Below are 12549 nucleotides of genomic sequence, written 5' to 3'. Positions count from 1 at the left end.
TTGGAGCAACCAGGAAGTTTTCTCAAAGACCCCATATAATTTCTTCTTCCATCTGACTTTGGAACCCTTAATTTTTCCTTCACTTCATCAGTGTATCCAGGGAGAAACAGATGCTGAATGCAGCCCCACACGAACAAAAGGAGAGCTTTCATTCATTGTGAACTTCAGAATGTGTCTTTTATCCTGGGAAATTTCTTCAGACTATTTATTTCTACAGGTATTTTTCAGAAACAATTAAGATCACAAAGGTAGTACATAAAATGTCACAGAATTTTTCTATGGTTTGAAAAATAATTATCAGCTTATTTGCATTGTTAAACGTTAATTAGCTATGAATGGTAATTTTTTTTCAACACTGCATTACTTCAATTTCTCATTACAAAATAATTTCAGCTCTATTAATTAGTTCTAACAGTAACTCATAGTAATGGATGACACCTTAAGTGAGCTATTAAATGCACTTTACCACTGATTAGGAAGAAGACAACTAAAAAACCTGGCTAGGTTTACATAAAGACAATATGAAACAATACATTGCAGATTTATCGACTTCTGTGGAAGCAACACACCCCCTTTAAGTAAGTCAGGCCCAGCAAAACCAGAGATTTTGTCACACTTCTGTGAGGTTCATGGGGTGGCCACGTACCAAATGGCCCAGTAGATAATTACTGTTTCCATTATTTTGACATTGTTCTTTGCAGATCTACACCTCCATGCATGCATGCATGTGTGATTGTTTGTGTAGATGTGTGTGGGCAAATATTTTTCTCAACTTCACAGTAAACCCTTTTTTAAAAAAGGGTTGTTTAAGGTTTTCTTTTTTGACCCACCAGGTGCAAGGACAGCAAAGCACTATGGTTCTGGCCAAAAATATTCAAAGATACACTATCCTGGAAGGTGACAAAAATCATTACAGAATACTTCCCTGGCTATGACATTGTAACCTTTTTGTCATGGTCCAGTACAATTAAGTCTGGTAGTGATCTTCTCAAACTGCTGCCTAAAATTCTGCATCTATAACCAATCCTGCACTGAAGTGTATAAACCTCTCAGATGAAGTGCATAGACCTCTATGGTGAAATGGCAGCCTGTGCCTGGAACAAAGTCCCACAGCAGTGGCTACAAACTCCAGGATCACATTTGACCCTTCTGGGAAGTCCAAACCTGTAGTTATCATTCATTTACCAGGACATTACTGCTAATTCAGAGTGCTCTCAGAAACCAAGATGTGTTGGCCCTTCTTTAAATTAAAGTTTTAAGTGAAAGTTGTCTTGGATGCTGTTCTTCACAGGACACTCCAACGATTCCAAAGGAAGCTGAGGAGCAAGAATGTGTTGTCCAAATCACACTTTATTGAGCTGGTGCTCCTTGCTGTGTGCTTGCAGCCTCTAGACCTGCCCAGTCTGCAGCTCCCCTGCAGGAAGCCTGGCCATCCCTGCCTCACCAGCCTCCCAAAACACATCCTCCTGAGCTGGAAGCATGGAAACTACTGTAAGGGCAGCCTCCAATGATTGACCCATACTAGAACTACAAAAGCCACAAGGTCATTTCAGGTTTTCTAGTTCTTTGCTCTATGGTGGGGAGCATTCAAGTTTGGAGAGATTTTGAGGGATCCTTCCCTGCAGGGCCTGAAGCCAGAAGGTTTCAGGGGCCTCAAACTGTTAAGGCTTCCAGGTTCTTTCATTTTCCAGAAGGGAGACTGTATCTGAGCCTATGGAGAAGGACTGGTAACCCAGAACTGAAGACGGGGGTAGTTTAGTTTCTGACTAACCCAAGTAATAATAACTGTGTCTTGGCAGCTGTTTATTAGAAAATTCCACAAACCAGTAGATTTTGCTGAATAAACATTATCTGACACAATAAAAGTTTAAATTTTTATTAGAGGAATACTTCTAATGTTAGCAATAACAGTAGAACAGGTATCAAATCTTGAGACTCCCTACACCATTTCTCTATGAACCTTTACCAAGGAAGACCCAGTACTTACTGGGAAAACTGCAGGTAGGTACAACATAGAGGTTGAAAGTTGGTCTTCTCTATTCCAACACTTTTGCCAGTGGCATAATTTCTGTCCAGATCTCTTTTCTAAAAAATTCCTGGGCAAGAGCTACTGTTTAGTAGTAGCTGACCTATCTTCATGGGCAATGGATAGAAACTACCTAAATTCAGTCAGTAAGAACTGTAATTCACATGCTCACTGACAAAAGAAGATGAAAAATAAATCAGCTTATACACTACAGTGAACATAAAGGCAACTAGGTAATTACTTATTATTTACATCACATTAGCAAACCCCTTAAAATCATTACTGGCTCACTCTTAAAATCTTTTATTTCAGTAATAAGGCATACCACAGCATACAAAAAAGAAGTCTGTAAACTGCTCTTCCAGACTGTGGAACTATTTGAGTTTAATCCAAATTAACATACTGTGTATCACTGGCATTCTCATTCAACAGTTTTTTGCACCTTGTATTTACATATGCATGGTTCGTGTTGCAGATCATATTTGATACTAAGGGAAGTGTGAGGGCCAGCACCACATTTACTGAGAGTCTGGCATCTAGAAAATTTTAGATAAACACTCCACTTTCTTCACAATAGGCAGGACATCGAGATAACATGGAATTTTCAGAGCAAATAAAGCAACATGTGGATTTCGAACTCAGTTCTGGGGACTTGAAACCAAAAGCATGAAATTGAAAATCTGCACACCTGCAAATGCAATCAGAAAAATTATTGTGCCCTACACCACAGTATTCTGTAAGAAAACAACCAAGTTTGTGCAAGAGAGAAAGCAATGATGAGCAGCAGCAGTGGTCTTCAAAGACATCAAAAAAATGCATAAAGATTTTATGGGAGGAAAAATTAGAACTCATTTGTGCTGATTCTTCAAAGAATCTCCTTGAACTACTCAAATCTACCTTGTAGGACAGTAAGTTGAAGCAACATTATAGGTAACTTGCAAAGAAGTGGATTAAAAAAAAATCACACCTCATTAAAAAACAAAACTCATGGGAATGGATATGCAGGGAGCAATCTGAGGTCCAACATCAACAATAAAGCAGCTTGAGAAGATGGAGAAAGTTTGAGTGTGGACAGGTGTAGAATAAGCTGACTCTCAGAGAAAGTTTGTAGGATTCAAGAGTAGATGTCTGACAAGTTTAACTTACCTCAGGCATTAAAACCGCTTCAGCATTCTTCAGTGGTGGGTCAAAATATTGAGCCTGTTTTGGCAAACACTGACACCCTACTTGTAAATTAAAGAAAATATTACTTGGAACATTTATGTTTTCTTTCTGTGAGTATCCGACTCCCCTTACTCATCTGCCCCCAAATTTAAGAAATTTCAAACTTCTCATTGTATCACAGCTTCAAAAGTGATTTTTGTTCCCTTCTGATATCTGCAATTCTTACTTTCCTGCTATATCCTTTTTGAATTGACAAAAAATCCTTTTGAATTGACCCTATCACACCTACAGAATTTTGAACTGTGCAAAATCAAGATATTCCAGGCTGCCATGGCAGCCTGACTCCTCACACTGCTGGGATGTATTGCCCTGGGTACTGCAAGGATTGACATGACCACCAGCTAACCTGTACATTCCAGCAGCTCTAGAAGAGCTCAGTACCGAAGGTGGGCCAGAAACATCCTGTTGGATGGAAACAGGCAGCTGGGATCTGAGGGAACTCTGATGCCATGGAAAATTTAGGACCTGTATCTTTCACAAGGAAGAAAGTCACAGCCCCAGTCTGCAAATTCTCCCATGCTGCTTATTTTTAGACTTAAGTAGTATTTCACATTTTGAAGCCAATGGCAGATGGGTGCACAAAGAATTACAAATCTCTTGCTGACCTGGGGCCACCAGAAGGAGAGGGACCAACACAACAGCCTGGCCAAGGACAAAGAAATCTCAAGTTCTCAGTGTCAAAATCTCCAACAACTAATGAAAGCAACAGGTGGCCCTTCAGGAATCTGGCTTAGGGAGGGGCTGGAAAAGCAACTTCTGTAGAGTAGCAGAAACTACAGAAAATCTTGATTGGCATCACCTGGCACATACAAGAGATAATGCTTCAAGAGAAGAAACACTGGGTATTACCACTTAAAAACACACAGGGCTGCAGTTTTTCAGAAAAACAGACAAGTATTAAGGAGGCAAGACAATGCTATGGACAAGGCACAACTTAAATGAGTATATCTATGATGAAATATTCTGAATGATATTTCAATAAGGTCATGTTTTTAATCAGTGCAAATGTATTACAGTAACACATACATCCCTCAGAGGCTAATGACTTATACTCACAGTTTCAGAAGTCAAACTTCCCAATACTTACACTCATCATAGCAATGTTATGAATAGGTCAAAATACCAACTTTCTATAGATGGAATACCTTATATTTATTTAAACCACTTTTTATAGCTATTAAAAAACAGTTCTCATTGGTGGGGGAGATCAAGCTTACATAATCTCAGTGATATTCAGCCTTTTACTTAATGATTGAATATTCAAATACAAGTGACATGGTCAAAATAGCTCCAATATCTGTTTTGTTGTAGGACAGAAGAGAACTATTACGAAACCCAAACAACTTAGTGTGCTCAGTTGCAAGGTGGTAACCCTTTTGCAGCTACCCCACTGCTCCTGAAAACTCTGCTAGGGATGGAAGTCTAATTAGAAAGTTTCTTGACTAAGAGGGGAAGGATTCCCACTTCTGATATGCCTTTACTGAAAGCGCCCCGGGAGCATGGGGAGAGGGAAAATAAAACAAAGGTGGTGTGAGTTTTCCTTGGAGGAACAATTCTGGAGAATTGTTTGAAGAGAAAGCACAAGGACCTGCCATGGTTATCAAAGTATACACATACTTAAGGAGTGAAGGGAACTTGTACTTAGAAGTCTTAGAAGAATATGATAACAAACATTTTAAACGAGGCATTTCCTGACATTGTGGTGTAACCTCTTCAGCAGGATAATAAGCTAGGAAAGAAGTACTAGTAAAAAGGTACATAAAAGGCAGTGTAAAAGCTTAACATAGTATGCCTTTGCTTGGTACACTACATTAGCCACTTTAATTATATTTCCAGAAACAGCACATTTTTGTACTCACCTGTGCAATAACAACACTACTGAAAAGGGCAGTTTAAAGAAAACATACAAAGCCCACGAGGAATTGAGTCTATTTATTTTATTTCATCTTGCATTTGTGTTGTTAAAGCAAAGCGTTCTATACATACAATTTAGCTATTTACTGATGTTCTACACCCATTATCGACCTAATTGCAGAAAGACAAATGAAGGGACAAACTTGTTAAAACAAGCATATTGATAATGCTTCTTTGACTTCGACAAATATTTATATAGAAATAAGATACTGCTCATGGGTTTCTTTTATTAACATTTAATGGCTCAATTCACAGAACTTTGAGACACCATGGAACATGTAGCAAAACGCAGTGCTGATAATAGGCAATGTCTCTTCACTAAACATTCTTCAGAGGAAGAATATTATGGCAACAGCTGAGCTACTGATTCAAATATTTAAATGGAAAGAATCTGGCAAGTTATGGATGACAACTTTTAGATACAAGATGATCCCATATTTATTTATGTAGGCAAAAAACTTCAGTGTCACAGGCATGAAGAATTATTATTTAAGAAAAAACTTGTATATGTATTTTAAAATAATGTGTGCCAGCTTTATAGCAGGTATCATAGTATGACTGCAGGTTAGACATAGAAATATCTGAAGAAAACTAACAGTAAATCCAAGTATTTTGACCTGTTTCAAAGCCAAATAACATTGCAATGTCTTAGAAAAAAAAGAAATAAACCCTGTAATTAATTTCTGTTTTGTTTCTTAACACTAGCTTTAACTATGCAAAATTACACTACTGGTGTATCTTTAAAACCAATCCTGTGAGATGTGGAAAAATGAAAACAAAATCACAGTGTGAGTCAGAATGAGAATTTTTACTGCACAGAAAATATCTCAAAACACTACATTAAGATATTTTAATAAATTACTTTGTTCTACAGCTTCTAGCAAATGAAGTATACTGTCAGCTGTGGCATCTATTGATAATACCTGGGAAAAACAAAGTGTATCTATATCAAAACCAGTTTAACTAAACTTAATGTCTAGTAGATTCTCACTAAAAGGCTGATTTAAAGCAAAAACCTGTAAGATTTTCTGATTACATAGCTCTTCCATTATGACTGTCTACTAGGCTGGCTGCTTCACTGCACCTGTAGGAATGCATGAAAAAAGAGCTGAATGAGCTAAAGATGTTTTCCCTCAACATGTATCCATTATTTCCCTCTTACCTTTGAAAAACAGGAAACACTTTAAAGTACTTTTGGAGCTCTACACTTATTTCTTGAGAAACTACTGCTACGGTAAATTGCACAGAAATACTTCAAAGAAGTGTTATAGGTGCCAATCTTCCAGTCCAAGACATGCAGGTGTTGGAACTAAAGCAAAACAGTGGAATTTTAACAGACTGAGTATTCCTTCACAGTTCTTCAGACAGAGCTACAACAAACAGATCTTAAAAGATTCACTTATGCAATTCACATGTTGAAAATGATTTAAAGGGATTTCTGATTGTAGTGTACAAAACAAAAAAGTTGTCAGAGTTCACTTGCTCTCAGGAGTGCATGGCACTGACAAAACAGGTGCAAGCCACAGAAACTCATTATTTGTAGTAACACACAAGTGGGTACCTCTGCCACCTATGGAATTCCAGGCTCTTGTCCCTTTGCACTTATGTGGCCTTGAAATTCTTCGGATATGGAATGTATTTAACCAAGTTCAGTTGTGCAAGAGATATTTGAACTCACATCATACTATGCCCCAAAACTTTACAATAAAAAGTGTATGTTTTGCTGTATAAATCCCAATTATGTTTAAAATTTCCTATAATTTTAAAAAGTCAAACCACACAATCATATAAAGTATTTAAACAGCAATAAATAGTCTTCCTGAAACTCAGAGAACATGTACATTCAACTAACATAAAAACAACATTAGGTGCTAGTCTGTAATCTCTACACTATGGTGGTACAGTGAAACAACGTCCCCAAACTGACAGTAATCACACTGGAAAGTATGAACATTTCTTTTAAGAAAATTTAATGCCATAATGCTGCTGGTATTTCTCTTCCTGCTACTATTTTCTTGGAAAAATGGGTGAAGCTGCGAGAAAAAGGAAAGTAATAAAAACACGTCTTAAAATTAATCACTGTATTTCACAGTTGCATGAACAAAGCTGTGCTCTTTTTATCCTAAAGAAATATCTTTGCAAGCATCTGGAACTAAGTATTTTTCTCTGCAGCGTGGGAGCTGTGGAAGGGAGATCATCCTCCTGAAGAAAAAAAGACTAGAGAATCAAATCCTGTTCTTTCTGCAGTGAGGGCAAATATTGCCAGCTACTACAGGCATGGGTGGTGAGAGGGGCAGGATTTTCTCCTCAGTCCATCTGAAAAACATTTTCCTTCAGCCCTATCATTTAATTTTAAAGTGGAATTTGTTTTATCCAGCACACTAATAAGTACCCTAGGAGCTTGATTGGTTGGTGCTTAATGAAATTGCTTCTGCTGACATTAGATACATTAGGATACTGATTAAAACACTTAATGATCCCTCTTGATTTTAAATTGCTAGCTTAGATTTGTGAGATGCCATCAAAGTATCTTTTTCCTTCCTTTCCTCCATCCTAATCCTGCTTCTCCTTGCCCTTTTTCTGTTCATGATCCTTAAAGGTTGTGGCTCATTGGCAACAGCACTGTCACAAGCCAAACATTAACACCATGTTGAACACTGCATTGTTTAAAATCTGCCAAACCCCAGAAAAACACTGAAACAGTCATCCCTAAAATACAATTTCCTGTTTCAAAGCTCAAACTATTCTTAAATGTGGCAACACTGAGGATTATTAATATGAAGGGAAAGCCAAAGTCAGAGTAAACTTTAACTTTGTACAATATTTGCTGAGGAAAGATAATTTCATAAATGTAAAAACAAGTATAAAAACATTTCTTTTCAGCTTGAATGTGGAAGGCAGTAATACATTGCCAGAAAATGGCGTTGGAATGGCATTCCTATGACAACAAAGCTGTTCTTCATGCTCTTAGACAAAATTGCGTACCATATCACCTTCCAGTGGGAAACGTGTGTAGTATGGCCATCATGACAGCTTATACTCAAATATTGTTAAACACTATAAATACCAGGTTTGGAAACTTTGCCTGAAAGGGGGGAAGCCAAAATAGCTGTAAAAATTCCATTTTCCTCAACAAATCTTATCAAGGCTCTTGAGATGAAATTACACTTACAAAACAAAATTTACTTATATACTAAAACCTCCTGTGTCAGAAGCTTTTACAAAAAAAGTGAATATACTGAATTTTATGCAATTTTATGCTTAATACAAACCTTAAGACCACAGAAAATAAAAAAGTAGAGGTTTTTGTACATTTTAGCACCATTATGAAGTTAGACTCGAATGCCGGTTCTGTCACTGCGGCTGTACCTTGCAGCTGGTGGATCTTGGTGTGAAGCTTCAGCCATCTTAGAGAGAAGAAAATCTGGATTTGCCGATCACAACAAATAATATGTTTGCCATTTCTTTCTTTTCTTTTTTTTTTTTCCTTTTTAAATTAATTTTGAGCTTTATTTTTGTCTCTGTCAGCTAAATCCAAGTCCAAGTCCTTTGGGTCTCTGGATGGCTCGTATGGGCTCTGCTATCCCTTTGCCGTCTGGTCCAAGGCCCGTGCCTGGGGTCCAGCCCATACTCTGAAGCATTCTGTTCCCAATGTTGTTTTCTGGGATTGGTTGGGTGTTTTCACCTACAAACCCTGAGATTAAAGAAATACACAGCATTAATCAGCACTGCCTGTCATGTGGAGAAGAGCAGGATAATCTCCCATAAACCTTTAAACCTTCTTATTCTCCTAATTCATCTAACAGGTTTCTAGAACAGGCTGTCTTTGTGCATGTTGACCTCTTGACTGTATATGATTCTAAATAATACAGTCTTATGCTTTTATTTTTAATGCTTTTGAAGGTTCATTCTGTTTTTACGTATGACAAATATTGCCATATTATATTCCAATACTATGGATTTCACATCAGCCTCAAAGAATATTAATCACCTGCAGATGTCTACCAGTACACTGTCAAGATCACATGAATTTCTAGTCCTATGCAGTTACTGAGATACATCATAGTAACATGACCATCACTCTGTTATTAGTAATATTTATCAATGATCTCCTTCAAGAAAACCCCATAAATAAGTTCTGATTAAACAATTATAGCTGTTATAGAAACACTACAGGCAGGTGGTCAACCACTCAAATTCAGCAGTACTTTTACTTAGTTTCTCATTTATTGAACATTGTGAGATTTGATATGTACAAGGTTACTTTTAGTGTTTTCAATTTTGCTAAGTGTTGGTTACATTCTCTTCTTCTTAGCATCGAAATCTTTGAGAAAAGCTGCACACATACCACAGAAAAGAGCGCCAATATTCAAAGTGTTAGTATATATTTTTTTGTATAACAGTTTTTTTTAAAAAGAAAGGGCTTTTTTTCCCCCATTAATGCATCATTAAAAAAAAAAAAAAAAAAAGTGAAGTCAAAATAGCAAAGCAGCTTTTTCCCCTTCATCAACCAAACTCCCCAAGCCAGAGTTTGATAAGCCTTCTAAATATAAGCATCTTGTGCAAGGGATATTTATTTCAAGAATATGTGTTAAAATTTATCAACTCCCACCATACAAACAATTTTAAAAAGGACTGAAGTTTTTGAACACAAGCAGTTGCACATAGATAGCTGGATTTTGTTTTCAGCATTATTCAATATCTCCCTGCCCCAATAACAAATAAAAAACCCCTCAATGTGCCAACAGATACCTTCAAAACTATCTGCTTCATTTTCTACCTATTTATTATGCCTGCTACTTTTTGAAAAATACTGTATTAAAAGACTGTGATTTTGAGTTTTTGGAGACTATAATATCTTCAGCCAAGAACTTACATTGACAAGCAGCTGCCTTATCATTATATTAACTTAAAAGTTGAACATGAGCTTCTAAAAAGCCTTATTTATCACACACACACAAAAAGCAAGGTCCCACATTGGAAACTGCCTGCACAGACAGAAATTGAAAATGAGAGGTGCACATTAAAAACCTCATGATGACTGTGATGATGAATTTACAGTACTTCAACATTATCCACTATAGAGCTGTTCATACTCAGTAAAATACTAGCTACATAAAAGGCAGACTGCTTTCTAGTATCTCAGTCCCTGAGTCAAAGAAAAAAAGGAGTGCATTGAGGGAAGGCATCCTTTAATACTGGTTTGAAGCTATGCTTAATGCTAGGCTTAAAATAGAGGCTTTTAAGTCAGCAGCTTCCAGTCCCAAGAGGGTTTCTCTTGAACTGACCAGCACAAAATTCAAGGTCCAAGACTTCCTTTCTTTTCAGACCCCCAGAGGCAGAGGCAATTTTCATACAAACGAGTCCCTGGCACTGCCTGGCATACACAACACAGGCTTTGCAACCTTCCCAGTTATACTTTATAGCTCAAGAGAAAAAAAAAGGGAAAGAAGAAAGGGTACTGTTCAACAAAAGTTCTGGTACGCTTCGCAGGTAAAACCCTGGAAGTGTGTTTTGGCCCACTTTTTGTAAGAAGTGATGGTAAGAAATGAAGAACCATTCCAGTAAATGTTTGTGGAACAATTAAGGGGAAAACTTCAAGGGGAAGAGAGATCCAACAGACCTGCCAAGCAGGAAAGAGCAAGCACAAGAGTGTATTTTATGACACCTAAAACCTGGAAACATGAAACCGTTCATGCCACCTCTAGGCAGAGGCAGCAATGCTGCTGGAAGAGTAAGCAAGGTCTAGCCTGAGACAACATAAACAGCTTTTTCATTTTAGTCTATTCAGGGGAAAAACCCACAGACCTCTTCCTGTAACAGTTGTATCTTTCTATATGAATTTCAATTCATGAGACAGCCAGAGGAACCTCACAAAGAAAATATATGAAAGGACACTCTGTACCCAGACACGTTATTTAGTAAACTGGTGCTTCTATTTTTGATACCTTTTGAAGCAGTTCAGTGTTGTTTTTCCATGACAGCATAATTGGAATAATTTGTTATTAAAGCCATACAAGTACTTCTAGAATGTGTATGCGGTAACTATTTTCCCCTCCACTGTACGTACTTTTCTATCTCCTATTAAAACACATGCTCTCCCTAAGAGCCCTGTTTCACTCTTGTATATCATCAAGTAAAAAAAAAAAAGGAGAAAAAAGAAAAAGAAAGAAAAGAGAAGCCACCATAAACTTGGGTTTCACAACCTACTTTTGGACAAACAATCAAACAACATAGAGTGTCCAAAAGATAATGTGTTTGGAGGCTTTGTACTGCAGTAAGAATAAAGCAAAACAAAAACCCCACCCATCTTGCCTCTATTACTAATTGACTAATTACTCCTTCTCGTAAATGAGGTGAATACAGATTGCTTTTATTTGAATTGTGGCAAATATTTAATATACCCTGGCCATTCTATTGCAGTATAGTTAGTTTTTATATGAATACTATCTATGTCTGTCTGCCTTTAACATTCCTGCAATTTTTCACCCATCATTTGAAAAATTTATCTGTAATGCAACATATTTTGCTTGAATCCAAAGAATACGGATAGTGGTATTGCCCTCTCTCAATTTCACGTGCAATCAGCAGGTTGGAAAAACCCCCCCAACATTTGCATTGCTGATAGACTGCATGGTGGGGGAGAGCTCTTAAAAATCACGTTACACTGTGTGCTATTCCCCTGACCCCCATTCCTGTGCTTTGGGCTTTTATTTTCTAATTAAAAGCAGTAATTGTCCTTGCAATATTCATCTTCAAGTTCAGTTTTTAATTCATGCCTATGGCACTTCTTGGACTAGCCGGTAGGGCCTGTTAGAGAGAATGGTCCAAGCACATGGCCTTGAAAAGGGCTGTGCTACCTCTGGGACGTGTTCAGTCTTGACCCACCCAGGAGCAAGAGCAAAACCAATCCATTGTGCTGTCCCACAAAAAATAACTATGCAGAATCAGATTATTGAAAAAAAAAAGAAGTTTTTTAAAAAAAGCGAGGATTTGCTTTTCTAATTTTATTGCTGTATGAGGTTTCCAAGAGTTACAAGGATGTCTCTGCACTAATAATTTGTAGGAATCTCATGTGCAGTACACCTTTTGTTCTCGCCAGACTAAAAATGTTTTTAGAAACCCTAACAACTGGTTCCTGATCTACCAGATGAGTGTCTGCATGTAGAAGAGGCTGCCATTATATGAGGGAGGAACAAACATTAAGGTACAGTAATTTGTTTGAAAAGACAGCACTGTAAAATACCCTCAGCTTATGTTCCTTCTCTCTGCAATACTGCCAGCTGAAAGAAAAAAAGGACAGTCCTAAAATTTTTGTGTATAAGAATAGACACACTTCAAGGTCTACATTTTTTATGCATATGACCTTACATACATGGAATATG

The 12549-nt window shown here is 37.3% G+C and overlaps 1 protein-coding gene across 1 annotated transcript in view; it reads right to left on the bottom strand.

Annotated features, from left to right (window-relative positions):
• Nucleotides 1-5186: 5186 nt before the first annotated feature.
• Nucleotides 5187-12549, bottom strand: part of GPATCH2 (G-patch domain containing 2) — a 121363-nt gene continuing 114000 nt past the window's right edge. The window contains exon 10 of the mRNA XM_005523327.3: nucleotides 5187-8858. Coding sequence (XP_005523384.1) covers nucleotides 8689-8858 — 170 coding nt within the window. The 3' untranslated portion in view covers nucleotides 5187-8688. The remainder of the gene's footprint in view (nucleotides 8859-12549) is intronic.

The sequence above is a fragment of the Pseudopodoces humilis genome, chromosome 3 (assembly GCF_049639895.1).
Source record: "Pseudopodoces humilis isolate 2021_Gansu_Grassland_sample_001 chromosome 3, ASM4963989v1, whole genome shotgun sequence".
Classification (NCBI taxonomy): domain Eukaryota; kingdom Metazoa; phylum Chordata; class Aves; order Passeriformes; family Paridae; genus Pseudopodoces; species Pseudopodoces humilis.
Note: the sequence above shows the minus strand (reverse complement) of the source record. Positions and strands in the feature narration are given on the sequence as shown.